We start from the raw sequence: 26,157 nt of genomic DNA on the forward strand, positions 1-26,157 counted from the left end.
TAAGTTAAAGAACCAGACTCAAAAGTCTCTAAGAATCCATTATGACATTGTGGAAAATGCTAAACGACAGCGACAGAAAACAGATCAGTGACTCCTAAAGGCTAGGGGATAGGAGAAGAAAATGATTACAAAAGGGCAGAGGGGAATTGTAGGGGACCATGGAATTGTTTTATATATTGATTGTGGTGGTGGTTACATGACTGTATGTGTTTATCAAAATTTGCAGAACTGTTCACTAAAGGTTGAGTTTAACGTATATATGTATACATATATTATGTATATTATACCTTACTATAAAAAAATCTATACATGACTTAAGTCATACAAAGCACCTATAAATCAGTATTATTAATACCATTATAGTATATTTAAATGATTATATACCTCTTTATCGTCTTCAGATTTCCTATCATCTTCCTCTTCCTCTTCTTTTTCAGATTTCTCTAACTCCTTTTGTTCTTCTTTTTGTTCTTCTACTTTAAGTTGTTTTGTCAATCGGGCTATTAACTGGGATTTTAATCCTTTTGAACTAAGAGTTCGACTTTCCAATTCCTTTCGGAGATCATTTACCTAATGTATGAAGCATAAAAACCACAAAAAATGGGACATTGATATAGGAAGCAAAATACCTGTGCAATTATCTTCTCCTGTATTGAAAAAAAAATTGGTGAAAGTCATACATACAATGTTTGTAAAAATACAAACTGACAATCACTATGATTTTTAGAAAACAATATGAAATATGTTTTAAGATATTTAAGCTATTATTATTATTTATTTAAATACTCTTAGACCCAGTAATACTAATTTCTGACAATCCAACAGAAGGAAATATCCTAAACACCGAAAAAATTTTAAGCATTAATTACAGACCCTCCCCTCAAAAAAAGTCAAGAATTTAAATTTTCAATGAAAAGCAATAAAGGAAAACATAGTATACGAAATGGAACAGTATATAATATTTACAAACAATTATACAGGAAACACAAATATTAAGTGAAAAGTACATTAGCAACCTATGTGTACACATAATTATAACCAACCAAGCAATCACAAGCTTATACTCAGAAAGCATGCATTATACTTATAATAAAAAGAAATACAAGTTTAAAAATAACTTAATAATAGAGCATTAAATTTAACAAAATAAAGCCTTGGGAGATAGGCTTAATCTAATTGCCTACTGTTTCTCAATAAACTAAAGACGTCTAAGACCAACAAAAATTTCTATGATATACATTCTCTACTTAAAAAAGAAATGTGGGTTAAGAAACCAAAGTTTTTCATAACAAAGGACAACTTTTCTGCATGTTAACTAAAAGGCCAGCTTTTAAGTGTTAAATAACAAGTTGCAAAAACAAGTAATAATGAGCAGTCTCAGATCTTCTGACTACACATCCACTTTCACATTATGGGCCCAGAGAGTCAAATCTGGAGAAAGAAAACAGGTTCAGAGGCCTTGGGGAGCAAAGAAACACTAATGTAAGTTAACCACAGGCTTTCAAAAGAGGTACTCAAATTATTTCTTTCTCAGTATAGATGTGTTATCAACTGATTTTTTACTTTTAAAATTTTATTTTAAAAACTGTATAACCTTTTTCGTATGTATCTTCCCTTCCTCCTGAATTTAAGTTACTTAAGCAGAAACATCAAACCAGAAAACAATGTTCTTACACTATAGGCGCCTGCATATCACAGGCATTAAAGAGACATTGGCTGAACTGATTTACAAAGTCATACTAATATATAAACAAAAGATGACTTAATAAATCCAAACCCACTGCCACTGAGTTGATTCTGACTCACAGTGACCTTACAGGACAGAGTAGAACTGCCCTGTGGGGTTTCTAAGGCTGTACATCTTTATGGAAGCAGACTGTCACCGTCTTTCTCCCACGGAGCCACTGGTGGGTTTGAACCATCAACCATTTGCTTAACTTCCTAATGCTTTAACCATTGCCTCACCAGAACTCTTGACCTTATAAATACAATATGTAATATTGGGCTTTATCTTGAATGGCTTTTATCTGGGGAAAAGAAAAGAAAAAAAAAAAAAAAAACCCAACAGTAACAAAAACAACAAAAAAACAAACCACACTGTTCTCATTCTCACCAATGTTACTCTACTCTTTTACTGAGACTTCAAATTAAAAACCATCACTTTCAAAGTTACCTTCATTGTCTTTGGATCAAGTTTTGACCAATGGGTAGGTGTGGAAATTTCTTTAGCTTCACCATCATCCTTCTCTTCTTCATCCTGATACATAAAATTAAGAATGTAATTACTATTCTGAAGCCTTAAACAAACTTAATTTATTTTTAAAAGTCTGTTGCTGATCTGTGCAAGGTCACAAATGTTTCAGATTGTCTTCTCCTAAAGTTATTATTTAGGCAAGTCAACGTACATACATTCTACCACTTTAACTGATCACAAAGACACTCATCAGCCAATCAAAGCCAGATCTGTGAAACACAAAAGGGTGATAAATTATAACACAAAGGATATCAGGGAAGCACAAACACTGCCGGTCTCCACTAACCACACAGTGTGTGATCTTGTCCCAATTTTCAAGCCACCCAAAGTTAAGACTGATTTAGTCAGACCTTTCAAATGTACCAATGACGTTGCCACATAGCCTGAAATTTCAAATCTCTCAGACTTGTGGGTGTCCAATTTCAAATATCCATGACTAGAACTGATGACCGTGAAAGAAAAAATTTTTTGAATTTTAGAAAATGGCAAAGTGTTTAAAATGACTTAATACTGAATCTTGTTCAACAACTGGTCCCAGATTTCAGCAACTAGACCTATGATAAAAACAAAAATCTGTGCAACTTAAGCACAACTTATTTTCCTCTGAGGTCTCAGCACTTGTAAAGTTAGTATAATAGACAGGATTTTTAAGAGAAAAGAACATACTACTGCTGAAAGCTGGATTACCAGTCGCTGTTACCAGTTATGTTCCTCCATGTGTGTTTGTTATGTAGTGTGTGGTGTGCATTTGTGCCTGTGTTCCTGTGCCTGTGAGAAGCGGAAATAGAAAAAGGGATTAGCGTTCAGTGCCTGTTCTCCATCAGCCTCCTTGCGTTCACCCTGAAGCTTCTCGACCAGCTGCTGCTTGTATCCTCGGGAGAGGGTTTCCCACTCTGAGCGGGTGGGAAGGCAATGCCAAACATCCGGGAAAAATAAAACCACTGTCTCCACATGAGCTGGAACTGTACGCCCCTTGTGGGTCTCCTCAGGGCGATGGTAGCGAATCTCTGCAAAACGGTACCTGTTGCAAGGGAAGAAGCATGTTGGAAAAAAAATTCTAAAATACATTTTAAAGACCCTAGATCACTTGTAGCACATCAAGTAAAGAAATTTTGCTGCAAGAACTTGAGGTTGGTCTAAAGAAAAAAAAATTATAGAAGCCATAGTTCCTCTTTTGGTACATTTGTACAATATTTTATTGGTTAAAAGAAGAATACGTTTCCCAAGGCATTTTCAAGTTTGTTTACAGAGCTACCCATATTTTAGAGAATACCTGAAGAAGCTGGATAGCTGTTCAGATTTCATGTGCTAAAAAAAGAATATTCTCAATTAAGTCACAAGAAATACACTAAAATACACCGAACAAATAAGCCTCAAGAGAAAATATGGCTGAACAAAAATAATCAGCAACTACATCATTTTATAACAAAAGAATTATAATGAAATGAAGTTCTCTCTTGACGATCTTCTCCAGCTATGCATGAAATGAAAAGTATTTTCAATATACATCCAACTTCCGAAGTACAACATAACAAAAACATTTAAATTTGCAGTTTATTTTGATTAGTTCTTAATCCTTTTTCCCAAAAACATTTTTGGCACCAAATCAACTTTTGCTATAAATAGGGATTTTCCTTTGAGGAGATTACCTGCAGGATGAGGGTTGCTAAAGTAATTGGCGGTGGAGGGGAGGCTGATCAACAAGAACAACTATATAACTATTAGAAAAACATTTCTAGTCAAGAAACAAATTGGTACTTACCATTGTGTGCACACACTTAGATCAATGCCTGTCAGAGCCTTACAACAACGAATAGCAGTCTTAATCAACACAGAGGGGTCTTTTTCTGGGTCTGGTCCATCCAACGAAGGAGACCAGTGGCCTCCAATGGCCATGGCTTCATCCTTGCCTTTCATGCCCACTAAAAACTAATTCAAAACAAGTAATTATTTATTATGCAACCTGTCAAATTACAAAGGAAATACTTGGGAAGGAAAGGTACAAACCTTTCCAGTAACATTTTTACTACCTCTGGTATGTCAGTCAAGGAAGAGTTCAGTTCATCATGTTCCACACTGCATTTCAGCAATGGAATAGGATTTATACATCATAACTCATCCTTCTAAAATATTTCTTCAGATTAAGAATTCTTTTGAAAAAACAATCTATAATTCAAACTTTAATAGCATTCAAAGACATACTAAATTCTATTACCACTAAGAATGCTTCACATATAACGCATCAAAATAAGTTTACTACTCAATGACATACAAATAAGATACAGTACTAATCTACAATAAAACATCTGCTTCATTAAATTGAGTGCCTCAGTGTAGTATTAGTTTTTAAACTAATTAACAAGATTAAAAATGTAGTATTTTTCATTTTATTTATGTATGTTTAGGACTAAATAAAACAAATATAAGCCTAAAGTTAAAATAAATGTTTCATTTTACCTTAACAAGTCTAGCAGGATGTTGAAATCCATCTCGAAGTTCTTGTGGGTCTTCAGCAAGAGCACATGACTTATGATACAAATCTTCCATACTTGGACTAGCCATCAGCATTACCTATTATAGTCAAATAATTCAATCCTGTCAAAAGTCTAAAGTAACGTAAAAAATGAGAAGCACTACTAATTATCCTTATATATTAAATAAATGAAATCTCTTATAAAAATGGAAGTTAAGTGCTATAGCAGAAATTGCATTATACTCTTTATACTATTTATCTTTAACTTTTCAAGGGATGCTGTGATTAGATCGTGTTAAAAAAAAAAAGAAAAAGACTGTAAGCAATATACTAAATGCTACCATAAAAACTGAAATTCAGTGCATTCCCCTTTTGTCTAAGGTATCCAAAGTCATAGAAAATTACAAAACACTTAAGAAAATTAACTTCTCGCATTTTTATGAGGTTCAACATATTAATTCCAGTTTTACAGTTTAAAACTAAGGCAAAGAGAGGTTAAATCAAATCACTTAAGACAACCAGAAACCAAAAACCAAACCCAGTGCCATCGAGTCGATTCCAACTCATAGTGACCAAGGCAGGACAGAAATGCCCCACAGGGTTTCCAAGGCTTCCATCTTTATGGAAGCAGACTGCCTATCTTTTACTCATGGAGCAGTTGGTGGGTTTGAACTGTGGATCTTTCAGTTATCAGCTATGCGCTTTAACCACTGCACCACTAGGGCTCCAAATAACCAAAATAGAATCAGACAAACAAGAAAGAAATTCAGGTACTCAAGTCCTATACCTAATATTTTCTGAATAATCTCTCCACATACTCTGTTATGGTGACTAAATGCTAAGAAATTATGCTGCATATTATCCTGGAATACAAACCTTTGCACTGTATAAGTGATCAGCATCTGGTGGATCAAGAATGGCCGTATTTTTCTCCAAGGACTCCACTTCTCTGTGCATTACATAGAAATTGCAGTAATTTCCCAGCTGAAATGGTCTCGACAAAGGAAAAGCATCCACCCATGTAAACTGAGCATCAAAAAAGTCACTAGGTATATATAAATTCTGGTAACGGCGCCTTAGTTCCATCATGTCACAACTAGGACTGAAAAACAGACATAAGTAGTAACTAAATAATAGCCTTAATACCAAAGCTTATACTAACATTCACTTAATTCTGAAGCTAAATACATAAGTCACGACATGGATAAACGCCAGAGGAAAATAGATGGACAATTATAAATGAGCACAGGTTTGCACAGATAAATGTGAAAGTCTTATTTTCAGATTTGTTTACTAACAGCTTCTAATAAATGACTTTTACCTAAATGTTACCACTGTTACTTTATTTTTGTGTACCGCTTAAAATTAATCAGAGAAGACCCTCTGAAATGAAATTAACTTCAACCCCCGCTCCAGGGAATATCTGAACAAAAGCAGTTCTGTATCAATCAGAACTCTAAATTACTTGCAAAAACTACAGTTCATATAGGTACATACAAAGAAAAGCAAGAATGTTACTAAATCAGTATTTGAATGCTCCTCAGTTTACACAACTAGTATAAACTAAAAGTAGTTGATTTGACCCCAAGCAAGAGTAAATGCACCAACTATATAAAATAATGAAGGAAAACCACTAAACTTTAAATTAAAGCAGTACTTTGCTGGCATTGTTAGCTATCACTGAGTTGGCTCCAGACTCACAGCAACCCTAACAACAGGAGCAGACTGCTGTGATCTACAGGGTTTTCAATGCCCTATTTAAAACAACATAATGCTCAAGGCACATTTTTTTTTTTTTTTTGACTAGTGAAGCTAGACTACTACTTAGATTTAAGAAAGCTCCAAGGGATATTTCTGGTTTAAGGTTGGCTCTTGGTTTTTCCATTTGTTGATTTATTTCATACACAACTGCCAAACCCAGGGTCCTTATTCTAACGTTCCCTCAAAATAAATTACTTACCAATTTGCCCCTTTTATGCACTACCACCAGTTATGAAATACCTATAATCTCTACACACGGAATTAAATGCTTTAGATACCAACTCAGGTTTTTTCTCACAATAATTCTGCTAGTTGCTATTATCTCTGTTTTGCAGGGGAAGCTCAGAAATTCTTGGTAATTTGAATATGACCTCTGATTTCAAAGGCTGACATCTGTATTAAAAATTATTAGATTAGTAATTTAATAAAACAAAGAGAAGAAAAAGAACCTACCAATCTAAAGAGAACTTTGAAAACTGAACTGTGTAACGTGGGACAACACGTCGAACTCTCCGAGGTGATCGCTCTCTTTCTCTTCGGGGAGATCTCTCCCTGGAACGTTTTCTCTGAGGTGATCTTTCTCTGGATCTTCGTCTCTCTCTCTCCCTTTCACGACTTAAAGCAAATTTTTCTACAATTATTAACGTTTCTGGCATTATGGAAAAGTTCTTTAATACAATAAATATAACATTAACACAAACAAGATTCCATAGTATACTTATTAAAACATACCTACGGTCATCTTTTCTGTTAGGTACTTGATCCCCTCTATCATTCCTTCCTGAAAACCTGGATGGGGGATCTAACCTTCGTGCTGGTTGTGGCTGTGAAACTATACGGACAGGGGGCTGCAATAAACCAGCTTAAAAAGATACAGAAAAAAAGTTAACTTATTTAAACAAACTTCAAAGCTTCTTCTGATTAAAGTTTATAGAAAAATATTGTTGGCTAAATTAATACAGCCAAGTAATAGGGAATCACTAAAATAGTTTTCAGAAGTGTAATTTATCATTTAAAACAAAATAGGTATTGTCTTGATGAATTCTTTTTAGTGTTCAAAAATAATTTCATCTTAAAACATGACAGCCAAATATTTATCTTATTCAGATAGGATAGCATCTTCTTTGGTACAATGCAAACTCAAAATAACTTGTGGATAAATCCACTGCCATCAAGTTAATTCTGATTCATAGCAACCCCCAGTGGGTTCCCAAGCCTAGAAATCTTAACAGAAGTAGATTGCCTCATCTTCCTCCTGTGGAGCAGCTGGTAGGTTTGAACCACTGACCTTCTGGTTAATAGGCACATGCCTTACCCACTAAGCCACCAGAGTTCCTTAACTTATGAACAGATGTAAATATTTCAAAGAGTTACTACAATAAATAACCAAGTCTTTCACAACTCTAGATTAATCAACACTCATCCTATCTACCTCCACATTTTCTTAAGTTACAAGGATTTAAAAAGATTATCTTTCCTTGAAATTTACTAAAACTTATTAGAATTATTCAATGTAAAGGTCTATGAAAGGTAGACATAACTACTGCACATCACAGAAAATTTAATTAAAAAAAAAAGCAAGATATAGCACAAATAAATTCATTCTACCTAATGAAATGATTGGTGAGATCATACTTATAAATGAACTCGTTTTATTTATGCTATAACATTTCTCATATGTGTTTAAGGGCAATATGCACAATTTTCTATATATGTAAGTATAAAGACAATTCCACTCTTTCTACCTGATCACATGACACAAGATCATATTGAAAATTGAACTACATCATTTTTCTGTCGTATTAGATGATACTTTCTTGGCTTAATTCTAGGATAAAGATTTTAATTCCCAGTTTGAAACCCACTATAGTGTTTATCAGAATTTTTGCTGTATAGGCTGTAGTAGGAAAAAATTTCAAAATATTCTGTTTCCTAAAAATTCATTCATTGAGTCTGATTTCTCATTATGGATTAAAAAAACGTGTATGTCAGCAGGATTTTTCTGGTTTTTAAATGCTTACTTCTGCTCCGCTGTGTCACTCCAGAGAATGTACAAGAAGCTTACAACTTAGCAACACCCTTAAATGGGGCATCTTGCGTAAGAAAACAAGTACTCCAAATCTATTGGGAGCATCTAAAAAGGACAAAGGAGTCAGCTTGAAGGGGGTTCCCTCTAGCCATATTTGGACAATTAAAACAATAAAAATAAAATGACTGAAGATAAAAATCTGAGTAAATAAAGCCCATGAGACCATAAGAATACTTAAGACAATCTCCCAGTTCATGAGGAAAAGCTCTTCTCTGCATATAGGTAACAGCTAATAAAAGTAGGCAAGATGATAGAATCAGAAAAATCCTCACTCTGAAACCTACAATGAAATAATTGATTCAGGCAAAATTACCTAAAGTAGGAGTTGGCAAGCATTGTGATCCACACATGGTCTTGATCCATAATAATTTATTTTTTCACAACCCTTTAAAAATGTAAAAACCATTCTTATTCTTAGTCATGGACCTAATTGACAGCTGCTTGCTGATCTGTGATCTACAGACAATAAATCAAAGATTGCTGTAGAACAATCTATTGATGTTTAAGTATCAGATTACCTGCAAAGGAAAAAAGATTACCTTATAATGGAAGGATGTGATGTTCACCACGTTGACCAAGTTATCAAACCTAGCACCACAAACCATGAAACAACCTAACAACATGTGCTTTCCAATATGATACAATATTAACTATAAAACATCATCTATAATATATTCTTACCAAAAAAGCCTATAGGTTTAACTTCTGTTGTTGTTGTTTTTATGTGCCGTCAAGACCCCTCCTTAGGTTTCTAAGGCAGTATCACTATGGAAGTAGATTGCACAACCTTCCTTCCAAGGAGTGGCTGGTGGGTTTAAACCGCCAGCCTTCTGGTTAGCAGTCAAGTGCCTTTAGGCATTACACTACCAGAGTTTCTGTTTAACTTCTAGTTTATAGCTTATATGACAGACAGAGGGAACAAGGTAAAAACACCACAAGGAATCAGGAAAAATCCCTAACAGTAAAGATTCCACAAGAATCTATAAGTCAACTAGCCCAATTTCTTAAAAATGTCAATTGTTGTGAGAAGAAAAAACAATGGAAATGAATCTAGAATTAAAAAAAAAAAAAAAGAAACATAGCTAAATATAATGATATAATGCATGGAACTCGGCTGGCTCTTGTTTAGAGTGAAAGAAAACTTTAAATGACATTTTAAGGACAACTGGGAGGTCTGAATAGAAACTGGGTATTTAAATGTTTTTGCTTAGATGTCATAATAAGTTGTGGTAATACAGGAAAAAGGCCCATTTTTTAGGAGAGACATGCTTATGCTTAAATATTTAAGGGAAAAATGTCATAATGTCTTACTTCAAAAGATTAAGCAACAAAAGGTATGTCTGTACACACACGTATTGACTTACGCTAAAAAAAAAAACCCCAAAACTCACTGCCATCGAGTCGAATCCGACTCATAGCAACCCCTCCTTGAGTTTCTAAGGCGGTGTCACCACAGAAGTAGATTGTCCAACTTTCCTTCCAAGGAGTGGTTGGTGGGTTTGAACCCCTAGACTTCTGGTTAGCAGTCAAAATTCCTTAGGCACTATGCCACCAGAACTCCTATTTATGTATACAGACAAACCAAATATGGCAGAATATTAATAGTTGTTCAATTGTAGTAAGTATGCAAGTGATTATATTCTTCTTTCAACTTTTCTGCATTGTGGAAAACTTGCATGATAAAAAGTTTTTGGAAAAAAAAATAGCTGACTTACAGATGTTTCTTATATTAAGTAATACTGTATCAGCTAAACACCCAGAGGATAGCATTTCTGAAGAAATCCTAGTTGCCACTGCAGATTTCCCTATCATTCCTGATTCTCAGCATAATCCTAATGCTACTGAAATCAAACCCACCCTTATCACAACTCTTTTCTCTCCTCACATATTCAGATCCTACATTCAGTGCTCTAATCAACCATCTACTGAGCTGGGTGACAAATCACCACCAGAAACACTGCTTCCTTAAACCCTCTTACAGAAACCACATCTTCTGTTGAAACAGTGGTAGAGAATAAGGTTAGTCAAGGATCAATTCACAACGGAAGAACCTCTTAGGAAATATGTGAGAAAAGAAAAATAATAAATTACAGGACTAAAGGTCAGATATACATGGAAGAACTAGGTACTTTGGAAAACAGGCAGTATTCAGAAAGTTTATGACACACATACATACCCTCTGACCCAGCAATTGCAATTGAAGATACAGAATGGAACTCTGCATGTGTTTATGTGTATGCATACACACACACACACACACACACACAACATATATACATATACAACAAAACTTGTGCATATTGCCTTTGGACACATGAGAAATTGCTTAGCTTTTTCAAGCTTACTCTTATACAATATCCATACAACAGAATACTACCTACGGTGAAAATGAACAAACGAGCCATACAGAATGGTATGGAAAACTTTAAACAATTTTGAATCAAAGAAGTCTCACACAAAAGGATATGTAAATAGAATCACAAATCATGTAAAACTCAAAAAAAGAGAAAACTAAATTATACAGTGTGAAGACACATATTTACATAGTAAAACTATTACAAAGAAGGGCTAGCAATGTTTTTTTTACCTGAGTAGTGATTACAGGGGTGTTCATTTAGTAACTTTTTACACTGTAATGTTTTATCACTTTCTTATATATGTTTGAGAAAATGCCACAAATACTTTTTTTTTGGGTAATTGGGTCTGCAATCCCCAAATCAGTATTTTATGTACCTGATTTGGTAGTGTTTGAATTCTTTGTGCATTCCATTTAAAAGGCATATTAGGCTTATACAAATACATTTTTAGGATTATACAAATACATTTTTTAAAAAAAGCTAACATTTTTTAACACCGTTTCAGTAAGAAAATATCCAGATTCTAAATAATCAATATGCAGAGGAAAATTTTAAAAGCACAGCTCATTAATCTGATGCACTATGGTTCAATGAGTAACTTAAAATGCTACCATCAAACTCTATGTACATATGAAATGTTGCTGGTATGTTTATGAAAAATAAGTCTCCATTAATTTAGGCTGATAGGGTAGCAGAGGATTAACTGTTCTCATATTTTGTTTAAGCATACAAAGAACTTATCTTTGACCTCTTTCTGTAACTAAAAGCATACTATTATTATTATAAACACTAGAGTTTTATCTGAGTATGAAACATAAAAAGCAAACATATATTCTTGCATGTAATACCTTTCTGCTGTGGCTGCTGTAATAAAGGCTGTGGCTGACTCTGCAGTAGTGGTGTAATAGAAGCTGCTGAAATCTGTGCCTGCAGCAATGACTGGGGCTGGGGCTGAGCCTGAACACCAAATGTAGTCTGTGGTGCAATCGGCTGAAGTACAGGAGGAGGAGTCTTCAGTAAAGGTTGGGTCTGAGATTGATTCTTAACAAAAATAACACAATTAAATGAAAAAAAGAAAAATCCTCGTAAGTTTTAAAGACCCAATTACCACATTTCTGTAATCCCCAAATCACTATTTTTATGTACCTGATTTGGCAGCGTTTGAATTCTTTGTGCATTCCATTTAAAAGGCATATTAGGATTATAAGTAGCTTCAACCAATACTCTGTCACCCACTTGGGGGGTTTTTCCTTTGACGGCACTGCCAAAAAAAAAAAAAGAATTAAGTTAAATATAAACAATTAGAAGAGATCCACCACCCCACCACCAAAGAAAAGATTTACATATTACTTAGTATTCTTATGATTTTAAAATAACTTTTATCTGCAATAGGAGTCCCTGAGTGCTAAAAACAGTTAACATGCCCAGCTGCTAACCCATAAGTGGAGGTTTAAGTCTACCCAGAGAAGAAAAGTCTGGTGAGCTACTGAAAATCCAGCCACTGAAAACTCTATGGAACAGTTTTCCCCACCACAAACCAAGCTGTCATGCTTTGAAGTTGACTTGACCATAAACTTTTTTTCTGTTGGGGGGGTGGGGGGAGGAGACTCATATCTGAAACAGAAGCCTAGAAAGTCATTTTTAAAAAGTAGTTACATCTTTTAGACATATTTCTTTTAGAACTGGTCATATTTCACCCTTTCTATACAAACATAAGATCTGAAGTATTAGAAATAATTTACCACCCCATATTCTAATACTGTGTGCCTTCCTAACTTTTACTTTCTATCTTTCAACATCCAAGAGTAAGATGCGCTTTGAAAAGATTAGAGAAATGCAGAGATATATGGAAAAGACTCAGTACAGTAAAGCATGAAAACCATCACCACTTATAAAAAAATCTTACACAGCAATTCAACTTCTTAAATATAACAAAGTTCATGAAAAAATAAAGCACTACTGTGAACATGCTAGTTCACCAAACATTTAATTCTCATTTATTAATTTTTCAACACGAAAACAATGTTACTGATTATATATGTCAAAGGGAAGATTAATTTTAGAAAGCCACTCAGGCATACCTCGAAAATATCACAGATTCCATGTCAGAGCATCACATCAAAGTATTGCAACAAAGCGAGTCACACAAATTTTATGATTTCCTGGCATATATAAAATTATGTTTACATTATACTGTAGTCTATTAAGTGTGCAATGACATTATGAAAAAGTCTGAAATACTGTGACAGAGTCATGAAGCAAGCACATGCTATTTGAAAAATGGCACCAACAGACTTGCTTGATGCAATGTTGCCACCATGTTCAATTTGTAAAAACTATAGCACCTGTGAAGCACAATAAAACGAGGTGTGCTGGATATGACTTTATTTCCCAAGTTCAACTTAAGTCTGGACATTAAGTATTATTAGGTAATAAATGTTAGCTTTTATAAAACATTTATAAACAATTCACCATAATTGTTGACTTGTTTTTGACTCATAGCAACTCCATGTGGCAGAGAAGAACTGCACATACGATTCTCCAGGCTGCCATCTTCACAGAACTGAATTGTCAAGTCTTGCTTCCCATGGACAGGGTAGGTAGTTTCAAATTGCCAATCCTTCAGTTAGCAGATAAGTGTTTAACCATTTGCACCACCAGGGTGCAATAACTCTGGTTCAATAACCAAAAAGCTATCCCTTATTACATTTTCTATCAATAAAGGTCACAAGGAAAAAAAAAAAAAGCACACCAATGACAAACAAACAAAAAAGGTCATAGGTACAAATACTTCAGTAGAAGTTGAATAGTTAAAACAGACATAAACTATAGCCAAAGCACAATCCTATGCCATGATCAAGCAGGTGCTTTATCAATATACTGAACACTAAATACAAGAAAGTATCTACCAACACCTAATGACAATTACCTAAGTTGAAAGAATACATCCTCATCCACAAACCCAAATGTATCATGTAGCTTTGTCACCACTCCCGTGAAAACACGCTGTTTCTGAGGTTGGGTTTGTTGCTGACTTGACCTTGGTGTTGGATATGATACAGTTATCTGTGCAGCGGGCTGAGGAGTTGACAAACTAAGGCTTGTAGGCAATGCAGCTGGCTATAAAACATAATCATAGAAAGAATAACTGCACAATTTAAGAAGAATGGATAACCAAACTATGGTACATACACACAATGGAATACTATGCACCACTAAAGAATAATGTAGAATCTGCAAAACAAGACATAACATGGATAAACTTGGAACACATTAGGGTGAGTGAAATAAGTTAATGACAGAAGAACAAATGCAGTATTAATAATTATTGTAAAAAGTAAAGGAAAACTTTATATACGGAAAGAAACTTTCTTTATTGGTTACCAGAGGTGGGGAGAGGAAGAAACACTGCGCACACACACACAAAAAAACCACTGACCCATGTCACTTTATTTTGTGTACTTCACTGTACACCAACTATAGTTTAATAAAATGTATTTTAAAAAAATAGTAACTGTGCAAAAGAATGAAATCTGTGTCACTGTGTCACATACAGAAATTGTTGGGGGGGGGGGGACCACCCACACAACGAAAACAAATAGAAAACCATGATGAACACCAAATTAAAGAAAAAATTCAACAACAACAAAAAAATCAACATTGTCTAAAAACTTAAATAACCACTTAAAACTAACTCAAAATGTTATAAGTTATTTTAGATGTATTTTATCATTATGTTCACTTAGATAAGTACTTCCACAGGTTAAGCCAGGGAAGAAAGGTCCCATGACCCAATGAGTTTAAAAAACACTGCATATTTTAGCCTCCTCTCCAAAATACACAATTTACAATGGCATAACAAGAGAATACAGCATTTTTTAAACTTTGACCACATAATTATTTTCTCATGAAATCCCTGTAACACCCTAAGACATTAATGCTCTTCAGAGCAAATTTTGGGAAATGTTATTTTAAGGAAAGACAAACTTTTATAGCTTTTCTATTTAATTTAGAAATTCTGTTTTGGGGGACTAAATAGATCATAGTTGTTGGTCCATTTCAGTTAATAAAAACAAAGGGGCTGATTTCTCAATTAGAGTGTACATTATTTTCAAAAAACAAGCAACAGATTCAAGACTAGACAGGTTTAATAGTACACGGTAAAAAGCTTTTCTCCTGTGTCTTTTCCTCAGCTACCCAGGTCCTCATCCCTGAGGCAATCACTATCAGTAGTTATTATTACAGAGACTCCTGAAGATGTTTTATGCTAACATGAGCATATACGTAGGTAAGTAGATATTGTTATGTCTCCCTCCTCCTTATATAGATGAAAGCATACAACACAAAGTGCCTTGTTCCTTTTTTTCCACTTCACATATCTGCGATATCATTCCCTATCAGTAAGTAAACAGGTTCCTCTTCCTTTTTAATAGCTATACAATATTTCTATACTCATGGGCCAAGTTAGTTCATGGCCTGTCTTTGTAAGGCCTATCATCTAAGAATTGTTTTTATACTTTTAACAGAATATCTTTATCAATCAATCAATCAATGAAATATAAATAAATAAAAATATAAGGAGCTCTGGTGGTATAGTGAGTGCCTAAGGCATATGACTGCTAACCAGAAGGCTAGCAGTTCAAACCCACCAGCCACTCCACAGAAGGAAGATGGGGCAATCGACTTCTGTAAAGATTTACCACCTTCAAATCCCAATGGCGGTAACTATGAGTCAGAACTGACTCGATGGCAGTGAGTTTGACTTTTGAATACATGTATGAACGTGTGTGTATGTGTGTATATATATATACACATATATAAAGAATAGAGACTGTAAGTAGTTCTCAAAGCCTCAAGTACTTATTATCTGGTCCTTCACAGAGAAAGGTTGCCAACTCCTGGTATATACCAAAATATATTTGACTGATCCCCTAATTAGGACTTCAAGGTTGTTTATAATTTTTTGCAATGAACAGCCTAGTTTACCTGTCATCTTGCATATGTATGAGTGCATTTTCAGAACAAATTTTCTTAGTGGAATTGCTTGCTTAAATATTTCAAACAGGTACATTTAAAATTATTTTAGACATGGCCAAATTGCTTTACCAGAAGTGAATTTTAATTAAATCCAGATTTGTAGTCTTCCTTCTTGAGAAGTTAATGCAATCATTCTGTAGAAAAGTAGTAGTACTATGTATCAAAAGTTTAAAAACTTTTATTTAATGTTGCTAAAAAAAATTAATCTGGTAAGGTAACACAGTAATTCTACCACATGAGGTCAAGCTAAACAAGAAAAAAAAACCCCAAAAGTTCTAGCTACAAAAAAAAAACTCTCAAAATTAGTATTAGGTTTAAAATAAGACATATTATTCATTAAACTCAGTTAACAGCTAGACCCACAATCAAAAAGCACACACACAAAAAAATAAAACAAGCAAAAATCCACACAACGACAATCTTCATTTAACATTATATTACAGCTAAGCTGTTACGTGACTCCAACAAATATTCATCTTTAAACTCCGACAGAAAAACCAGAATGGAAATAAAACTGGTCCACTCTTCATTCAGATACCCAAAAGAAATAAAGTAAGGCTAAACTAACCTGTGTTAAAAGGGTCTGCTGGGGTTGCTGTAACTGGAAATAAGAAAAAAAGAAAATAGAATTGATTAAAAGATGCTTTATAAAAAGAAAACATTTCTATTAAATACTTATTTTATTTCTAGTTAAGAAAAACCTGAAAAGTAATACAAATAATTAAGCATTTAAAGTTTTCTATTTCTAACATCTGTGGACCTACTAGGTAAGAATCTCATCTAATAACTGGCATTTAACAGCATCCAATAAAAATATGTATTTGTTTTGCTGCTATTGCACATAAAAAAACCCCACAAGTCCCTAGAGGGGAAGATTTCTAGTTCCACAACATGCTAACTATTATCTATCATGTATGATTATCATTATACAACTTGCATCAAAAAATACCACTAGCCATTCACTTCATGTATGTTCCTAGAATGAGAAGCACTTCTGATCTTCTGATGGTAAAGGCATAGAAACCACGAAGGGCTAAATAATCTGACATATGGTTTTTCCAGCAACAGCAAAATGTAACTTAACCAGAAAAGTGTAAGGAATTGGTGGGAACAGGGAAGTTAAAACACTCTGAAACAGAGATCACTTAAACAAGGAAAAAAGAGGTTCTGATTCAAAACACTTGGTTTACCTGGAGCTATGTAGTACAAATTAAATAATATTTAACTACGATTTTCTGTTTAGTGAAGAATGGTTGATTATTGCCATTTTTACATGGTTCAACTTAATATTCAATTATGTATTTTATAATAGTACTAAAACAAGTCTGAGAGTATTCTAAAAACAAAATAGCCAATTTTGAAATTAATCTGTCAGTTTTTTTTGAAGGTTTATAAAAAATGAGTGGAATGCTGTGATCAGGGAAAATGTTTGTCAAGTCTCAAAGGGCTTAAATCAAGAACAAAAATGAGCTAGACCTTATGGATGGAGTGCCTCGTGCTTTTCCACATTGTCTCTGGATCCTGTTCTTTTATATTCCTTTCATTTCTCCTGACTGCTATACTTTCCTGAACTTCTTAATGGCTCAGGGACTGAGAAAGACTAAAAACTGGACCTGAGCCTTAAGAAAATCTAGAATGGGTGCTTAGGCTAGAGTCTACCATTTTCAGGGCAAACTCTCTTTTCCTTGACATGCTTTTCCTTGGGTTGTTTTCCTTACCTAAGCCTACCATAGGTGGAAAACTTTCAAGTATTTGATTACCACACGAGCTTAAGGAAAAGAGGCCAAATAAACCTGCTTTTAGTCTAAGTCAGGGTTCTTTAAATTGTTCAAACGTGCCTTGATAATATGAGTGGGAACAATAAGGAGAGGCTTTCCCCTGTTTTCAACAGTTCTATTTTGATATTCTGTACATTAGGGTTTCATACTCCATTTCATTTGGGAAACAAAGGGAGAGTCCACTGCTTTAAAGGAAAAAAAAAATGGCAGTCAGGATTCTAGGCTTCAGATGGGGAAAAAAAGCAGCTTTACATTTTCACATGTGGTCTAGTTCAGCAAAGTAGGGCTGAAGTTCCAGACAGATGTACAGGGTCAAAACTCAGCAATCGAGTGATTTTCCAGGTCATCCTAAGCATATGTCCTTAAACACGATTGACAAAAGACTGGATGACAGTGGAGGATTTGGGTTTTGGGGACCTCCCTACCTCTTGCTCCTTTGGAGACATTCCTTTTTATGTATCTCACTTGCTCTACCCCCAAAGAATTTAAATCACAGATGAAGGTAGGAATTAAACACTTTATCAATAGAAATTTCAAATAAATGCCTGTTTTTAAATCACGTTTTAAGATAGAAAATATAAAGTTACCTGCTGTTGTACACTATACAAGGCCTGCTGAGGTTGTGAATATTGCTGGCAGAGGGAGGAAATAAGCAAAAGAGATTTTTCTAAGAAAAATATGAACATTAATTTTTGTCATTCTCAAAACATGAACTACTTACATATAAATACGCAGCCAAAATTACACTAAAACCCAATTTCCTGGAACAGCTAAACGTCATGTAAAATAAATAAACTGTTGATTACTTATTTATACTCAGAGATCCACCAAGAACTTAATTTTTTTCAAATACTTGAAGTATAAAAAAATATCCAATTTAAAAAATGAAAAATGTTGACTAAGTAGCTATGCTTTTCTGTATGTGTTAGGCTTATCTTTTCTTAGAAGCTCTGGTGGCGTAGTGCCTAAGGCATCTGACTGCTAACCAGAAGGCTGGTGGTTCAAACCCACCAGCCATTTCTCGAAAGGAAGACTGGGCAATCTACTTCCAGAGAGAAACAGCCTCAGAAACTCAAGGAGAGGTCGCTATGAGCCAGAATCAACTTGATGGCAGTGAGTTTGGCTTGGTATGTTTCCTCATCATTAAAAAAAAAAAACAAACTAATAAAGGCCCTTAACTCATCCTTCATCTATGAAAAAGGAATGGTAGTGACTCCTAGCAAGACCTCAGACAGATTTCATAAATTTTTATGTCACTTATTAAAACCTCTTTAAGACTCACCTGTTGCAATACAGCTGCGGCCTGTTGCTGCAATGCCGCAGTCTGAGTTAACTGATAATTCGTTGGAGTTTGTGTAGTAAGGCCTGCTGCTGCCAACGCAGTTTGCTGTGTATAAATGGTAGGAGACGCTCCAAGGAGTGATGGCTGCTGAACTCCCAATGCAGCTAAAATGAGATTAAAATGGGGGATAGGGGGTAGAAATCAAGATTATTTGGGTCTCTTCCAGGAATTTTCCATAGGTGCTCAGTTGTATACCAAGGTCTGCCCACTGGTTAGTAAAAAAACTAAAAAAAAAAAAAAAAAAAAATTATTTTAGTAATGCTTAGTGCATGTAACTGATTCAAGTCTACCCCAGAAGCCAAAGGCTTTACATTAGTAATTCATGTCATGGTATATATAATAATGTTCTACAAAACTATACTTCAGAATAAATCCAATCAAATTTACCTAGACAAACTAAAGTACTTCCAAGAAGTATTTTAGGAAAAACACACACCAAACTGCTGTTGTCAAACTGGAACTCATAGAGACCCTATAGGACAGAGTAGAACAGCCCCATAGGGTTTCCAAGGCTGTAACCTTTACAGAAGGAGCCCTGGTGGCACAATGGTTAGGCACGTGGCTGATACTGAAAGGTTAGTGGTTTGAACCCACCAGCTGCTACAAATGTGGAAGATGTAGCACTCTGCTTCCATAAAACTTTACAGCCTTGGAAAGCCTACGGAATTTTACTGTGTTCTATAGGGTCACCATGAGTTGGTATCAACTTGATGGCACTGGGTTTGATTTTGGATTTATACTAATACTCACTGGTCAAAATTAATGAGTCTGCCATATCAGCTCTCATTGGTTGACAGCACAAGGAAGGCTCAGAGGATGAGGAAATGTATGTATTAACAACCAGTCTCAGTTGATTTTATATGCACTTTTTTTTTTAACCATTAGAAAAATGTTTCAGAGATATTTTGCTATAACACAGCCATTATGCCACCTAAACACCTTACTACAGCACTAGTAATGTTTAAACAGAGCCCATACCAGCAGCAATCTTCCTTTTCTACCAAATTACGGGTTGTAAACCTCCAAGTATCAAGGGATACCAAATCCAAATGAAAATACATATAGATCGGCTATTATGTGTGAGAAAAAGACCAGGAATCTTGGAATCTGAGCTGCTGATTCAAGAGACAGGAGTTTAAAAAGCCAACCATCAGGCCAGAATGAGGAGACAGGAAAAGTGGACTCACATTTAAAACATGCACATTAATACTGGCTTCAAACACCTATGTCAAAGCATTACATCACTACAGCTTTAATTCCCAATTAGTTCATTTTTCTCTATAGCTGTAAGGCAGTCATCTTACAAATGGTCAAAAGAAATGGGTGAGAATAGGTCTGATCTGATAAATCCATCCCCACATTTTAAAATTTTGCAAGTATATACATATACAGGTAAATATTTTTATTTTAGTTAAAGTGATATATCTGATTGTACTTTCTACAAAAATACAAGAAAATATAGTAAAATCTAAAAACTCTACATCACATCAAAATGTTTTCATGTTCAAGGTTCTAAATTTTAAGTTTATAAACCATGTATCATGACAGATACCCCCTAGAGTACTCGGATGATGCAAATAGTTAAGTGGCTGACTAGTAGCTGAAACAATGCTTTAGGAGGACCACATTTGACAGACGCACTGGAGCTCAGGAGAAATAAGCAAAAGCTAATCTAGTAAGCAAGAGAGAACAGCAAACAGAAGCAAGCAGTTGGGACAAATAAAAGATAGCATCATCACCAAGTGAAAGATGGGGAAAAGAGCTTCCTGACTAAAGGATCTGTATCAGAATAGAACAGGATATAAATTTGGGAAAGGCATAGAAGGTCCTGAAAGTTAGGTGAGAAACTTTGTGTGGGAGCTGTAAGCAAGAGAAGGCTGTTGCTAATGCAGTTATCCAAATGTGAAGACGACAGTACCTACATGTAAAGTGAAGACATTTTCAAAAGGGAAAAGAGTCAAAGTTTAATATCTGATCCAATATGAAGGTTAAAATTGATGATGACATCTAGGAATTAAAAACTCTCATTACTTGAACAGGCTCAGTATTAAAATTAATCAGAAAGAATTCAAAACAGATCCTTAATTTTATAAGTTTTCAGCAATAATTGCTTGCATTTGTGCTTCTCTGGCAACTTCAATTATTATTTTAAATGTATCTTATGTGAATACGCTAAACTTTAATCTGTGTGAATACAACAAAATATTCAAATCACTATCAGTTAAGACTTTGTGTTATACAAAGTTAGTACAAATACTTTTAAGGTTCCTGGGTAGCACAGATGATCTACACTTGGCTAGTAACCCCAAGGTTGTCTGTCTGAATCCACCCAGCAGCACCACAGAAAAGCCAAGCCTGGCTTGCAGCTTTCATAAAGATTACAGCTAACTCAACTCTGGAACCTGTGGAGTTTCCCCAAATGAATACATAAAACAAACGTCTCAACAAAATTAATACTGATGCAAAATAACCTCAGAAAATCGAATAACAGAACCATGTTATATTTTATAATAAACGAAACAGAACGGTAACTTTTTATTGCTGTAAAGAGAAAATGAGTCAGAAATATAGGAACAAAAATAAAAATATTTTGAGTTGAAAAAAAAAAAAAAAGAAGGTGGGGACCAGGTTTGCTGGTCCAAGGGAGCCTGGTGTAACCACTGAAACTATGGCCCCTAGATGCCCTTCAGGTCTGGAATTGAACCCACAACTGTGGTTTCCAGCCAAACAAAGTACAAGCAAGTGAGTTAAACATTTACCTCAAGTAGACACACGCCCTGGAGAGAACAATCATGGGAGAAGGAAGGGCTGCTTATGCACAGGGAGATAGCTCAGGGTGCAGAAGAGTATGAAGGGATGGACACTGGGAGGAGGTAACTATGGGGAGGAAGTGGGAGGGGAGCTGCTGTATTGTAAATTTTTGTCAATGACATGAGACAAAGTATATGTGAACTGCTGTATGAAAAGTGAATTTACTCTGTAAATCTTCACCCAAATCCTAATAAAAAAAAAAAAAAAAATTTGAGTTGAATTATTTAGTTAACCTTTTTCTGTTGCATAAACATTTGATCTGATAATGGCCTCTAAAACTAATGCATTTGGTATATTTTAATAGTTGTATTTAAAAATATATATATAAAAAATTGGCATGTACACAATTACCCTGATAAAGTTCAGTATCCTTTGTTGAAATGTTTCTCAAATTGTATTTGAAGCTGCCAGGAGAAAACTTAACAGTCATACTTAGGTTAAAATGGTCTCCATTAAAATTAGGTGTAAATAAGACATACTTTGCCTCAGAGAATAAAAAAAAAAAAAATTGAATTTTGAGAAAAGTTTGCTTGGCTTTTAAGAATCAACTCTAATGAGACAAGGATTAGTCACAAAAAAGACTTTAAAAGAAAGGAAAGGAATTCTTTACCTTTCATATCCATTTAGAGTTGAGTTTCATTTAGAAACTACTCCAGAATTTTTATGGCAAAGCTAAGCATACTCACAAAACGCTGCCTACTTTCTGAAGCCACAATGTGTCAGCAAAATGACAATTTTGAAAAATTCTGACCAATGAGAAGTCCAATAAAGCCTATAACTTCATACAGCACAAATACAAACTCTGTTTACACAAATCCCATTATTTACACTCGAAATCTCTTATTTCCAGATATGTTGTTGTTGTTGTTGTTATGTGCCGTCGAGTCAGCCCTGACTCATAGCGACCCCTCCTTGGGTTTCCGAGGCAGTATCACTACAGAAGTAGGATTGCCCAACCTTCCTTCCGAGGAGTGGCTGGTGGGTTTGAACCGCCAGCCTTCTGGTTAGCAGTCAAGTGCCTTAGCCACTATGCTACCAGAGCTCCCATTTCCAGATATAGAGAGCCAAATATGGAAAGGGGAGATCTATATTCACCATTGATTTTGTCTATGACAAGTTCCATTAAACCTTGGTCTCCTTTTCAGTTTTAAAATATCTATCCAAGTACGTGTTAAGAGCTATGGACTACAGAATTCCACCATAACAGCTATTTTACTGACACAATATAGACGTTATGAATCTAAAACAAATTATATGCAGAAAAAGTAAGCTAAAAGATGCTTTAGTTTATCAAAGTGCCATTACATAGCACTTGCTTCTGGATATACAAAAGTGGCTACTAAGTCCTATTTCATTGTAACTAAGTCAGTACCAGTTTCCCCATTATTTAACGTTGTTAGGTGCTGCTGAGTTGATTCACAGCAACCCTACGAACAGCAGAACCAAACAGCGCCTGGTCCTGCACCATCCTCACAAACACTGTTAGAGAGCAAGAGAAATACTGGATCTGAATTAAATATAATCTGCAAGTATTTTTTCACATTATTTTCAGTTGTCTGCATATGTAACTGCTGACCATCTAATACCCAAAATCAAGAGCAATTAAAATAAAATCCCTAAAGTATCCACTTATTTGAAAGGAATGAGAAAGGTCACCTAGATAATTAGATAATCATTTCCACCAAATTTTAGAATATCTAAGTTAGAAAATCCCAGTTGGTCTCTTTGCAACTGACCTCAAGTTACATAACAGATATTTTAAGTAAGTAAAGTGCCACAAAGAACATCAGATGTACCATAAATTATTCACATGTATTCAAATTAACAAAATAAGCTGCAATTTTTCTGGATACTCAAAGAAACTCAAATTTCATTCATTAGTATCCTTCCTTGGGAAACCCATTTGAAATTCCTAAACATTACTGGTATATTATATTTGAGTAAAACTACAATGCTACAAGAGAAGTTAAAGATTTTTAAGATCCAATCAATGAATTAAAACACTGGTATAGAATTCTTCCTCAGAGCAAAAGAAGCTCTACTCCAAACAATGACAATTTTTGTACCTTGTTTTAAAATTTAAATGTTAATCTGCTCCTTTTTTCAATCAATTTTAATAATTAACTTCTTAGAATTCATTTTTCTACTTTAAATAAGACAACTGCAACTGAAAACTGCCATGTATAATTTTAGTGAAATATGGCTTTCAAATACATTTGCTTTCAAGCGTAACTTAAGAATACCGACATCTTGAGATGTCAAATAGTACACATATTCTATACTTAATGAATCAGAGTGGCTGTTAACTCCTAACATAATCAAACCACGGAAAAAGTCATCATTTTAAGCTATTTTAAAACTAAAAAGATTGGCAAAACTCATTTTTTTGCTAGTTGACTCACCTCTTTTTTAAAAAGCTCTATATACAAACTTAAACAAAAGAGAATTTATGAACATTTAACAATATTATGCATAGCAAATCACGGTTATAACATGCCCCCACCACCACCATTTGCAGTGTTTGTGTTCATTGCCTGACCTGGCTGTGATACCGCAGTGGCTGTAAACTGAGTAGCCCATGGCGGATTCTTCTGTCCTCCAAACTGAGCCATGATGCAAACGGGGAGATAAAAAAACAAACGTCTGCTTGTTTCTCTTCTATAGCAGCGATCTATTAAGAAAAGATCCACATTTTAAAGTTCTATCAAACCACAAATATCACAAAAGGCTATTTTAAAGAAGTATTTCTCAAGGAAATCTTTGTAGAGCTATGTTTTAATAACTACTAGAAGTAAAAAGGGGCAAGGGAACGTCTGAAACGCAACAAAACATATTACATCAGGTAGTCCACCAAAGGTATCTAATTTTAAAACATGACATTAAGAGTTGACTTACAAGAAAAGCACTTCGGTCTGCGACTACAAATTGTCACATTTACACGGAAGACCTAGCTACCTCGATTCTTAACCATAACTTCACAACTTAACGATAAAAGAAAACACAGCCTGCGTTGTTTGTTTTGGCAGTGGGCTGTGGATTAGGGCCAGAATCGCAGTCGTACCAATAACGAAAATTGGGGCCACGAGACACTGAATAATGGTGCTTCAGAACATCATTGAAGTAACATCTTACTTTCTAGAGCAGGAAAGGAACAAGGGACCTGCATGCTCCTTCTCCCTCCTCTCCTTCGAGGAGGAAAAGCAGTAGAGATAACGGATGCCCTTCAGAGAACAATCACGAAGACCCCTCCCCCAAAAAAGAGCCCCAAAAAAGGCGAAGGTCTCCACCCACGTACCCACTCCCCACACATGCGCCACTCGTATGGGCCCGAGTTCTGCCATCCATCTTGCTCCACCCCAAGCTCCTCGTGGGCCAGACCACGAAAGGTGGAATCCTCCCTCCCATACGAGAAAACGAAGCCAACCAAAAGTGGGATACCGACAACACTAGACCCTTAATCCCCAAGGAAGACGGAGAAAGCCTCCATCCTCCACAACTTGCACCACGGCGAGTCGTCCCGACGAACCAGGCCCAAAGGCAGGATAGCTAAAGACACGGCGGCTCCGGAGCGTGGGACGGGGGACGGCAGATCCACCAGAGCCGCTAGGCCGAGGCTCACGGGTGCTGGGCACGCCTGAAGGGCCGCGAGTAAAAAAGCGAGGTGGTGGAGGAGGGGCCGGCCGCGCGGGGCCTCCTCCGACCCGCACAAAAGGGGCCGCGTCCCTCCCGCCCCTGCTCCCTGAGAGCCCCGCCGTCGCCAGCTTGCAACCGCAGTGCTTCGTAATCAGTTGTCCCTAGCCCTTCTGCAGATCCGGTAGTATGTTAAAAACCCCGGCTCTGCCGCCCACCGCTCCAACCGCGAGGACCAGACCTTCACCTGAGTCGGGTCCCGGCTAGCACAGAAGCCATTTCAAATCCGTCAGCCTTCAACGCATGCGCCAACTTCCCCTCTTCCTCCACGCCACTCACCACCTCCCCATCTCTGAAGGAGTGGCGCGTAGGAGTATACGTATTACGTGCGCGCTCCCTGGATCTTCTTCATTAAGCTCCACCCTTTCACGGCGGGCCTACGAGTAGAGCGCGGCCAAGATGGTTACCTAGGCTTCAGATAACAATGAGAAGGGGTGCCAAGGCTACGCGCATGCTCTCAGAGAAAGCGTTTCTTTCGTGGGGAAAGAAATGGTGAGTCACGTGATCGGATGAGCGCCGGAGCCATTTTCTACTTTGGTCTTTTTTTTTTTTTTAATTAGTTGAA

The 26,157-nt window shown here is 35.7% G+C and overlaps 1 protein-coding gene and 1 non-coding gene across 2 annotated transcripts in view; both read right to left on the reverse strand.

The window, feature by feature from the left end:
• CCAR1 (cell division cycle and apoptosis regulator 1) overlaps positions 1–24,514 on the reverse strand; it is a 38,060-nt gene extending 13,546 nt beyond the window's left edge. Inside the window, exons 1-15 of the mRNA XM_007940680.2 lie at positions 24,442–24,514; positions 19,032–19,195; positions 18,337–18,381; positions 16,540–16,572; positions 13,864–14,054; positions 12,081–12,195; positions 11,783–11,975; positions 7,221–7,350; positions 6,942–7,103; positions 5,604–5,829; positions 4,712–4,825; positions 4,017–4,183; positions 3,065–3,275; positions 2,174–2,257; positions 385–570 (exon numbers count right to left, since the gene is read on the reverse strand). Coding sequence (XP_007938871.1) covers positions 385–570; positions 2,174–2,257; positions 3,065–3,275; positions 4,017–4,183; positions 4,712–4,825; positions 5,604–5,829; positions 6,942–7,103; positions 7,221–7,350; positions 11,783–11,975; positions 12,081–12,195; positions 13,864–14,054; positions 16,540–16,572; positions 18,337–18,381; positions 19,032–19,195; positions 24,442–24,514 — 2,094 coding nt within the window. The remainder of the gene's footprint in view (positions 1–384; positions 571–2,173; positions 2,258–3,064; positions 3,276–4,016; positions 4,184–4,711; positions 4,826–5,603; positions 5,830–6,941; positions 7,104–7,220; positions 7,351–11,782; positions 11,976–12,080; positions 12,196–13,863; positions 14,055–16,539; positions 16,573–18,336; positions 18,382–19,031; positions 19,196–24,441) is intronic.
• LOC122149992 lies at positions 4,307–4,371 on the reverse strand. Its single transcript, XR_006163429.1, has one exon. It is a non-coding gene; the product is annotated as a small nucleolar RNA SNORD98 (small nucleolar RNA).
• Positions 24,515–26,157: the final 1,643 nt, after the last annotated feature.

Source organism: Orycteropus afer, unplaced genomic scaffold (assembly GCF_000298275.1).
Source record: "Orycteropus afer afer isolate SDZICR_OR568_19922 unplaced genomic scaffold, OryAfe1.0 scaffold00070, whole genome shotgun sequence".
Taxonomy (NCBI): domain Eukaryota; kingdom Metazoa; phylum Chordata; class Mammalia; order Tubulidentata; family Orycteropodidae; genus Orycteropus; species Orycteropus afer.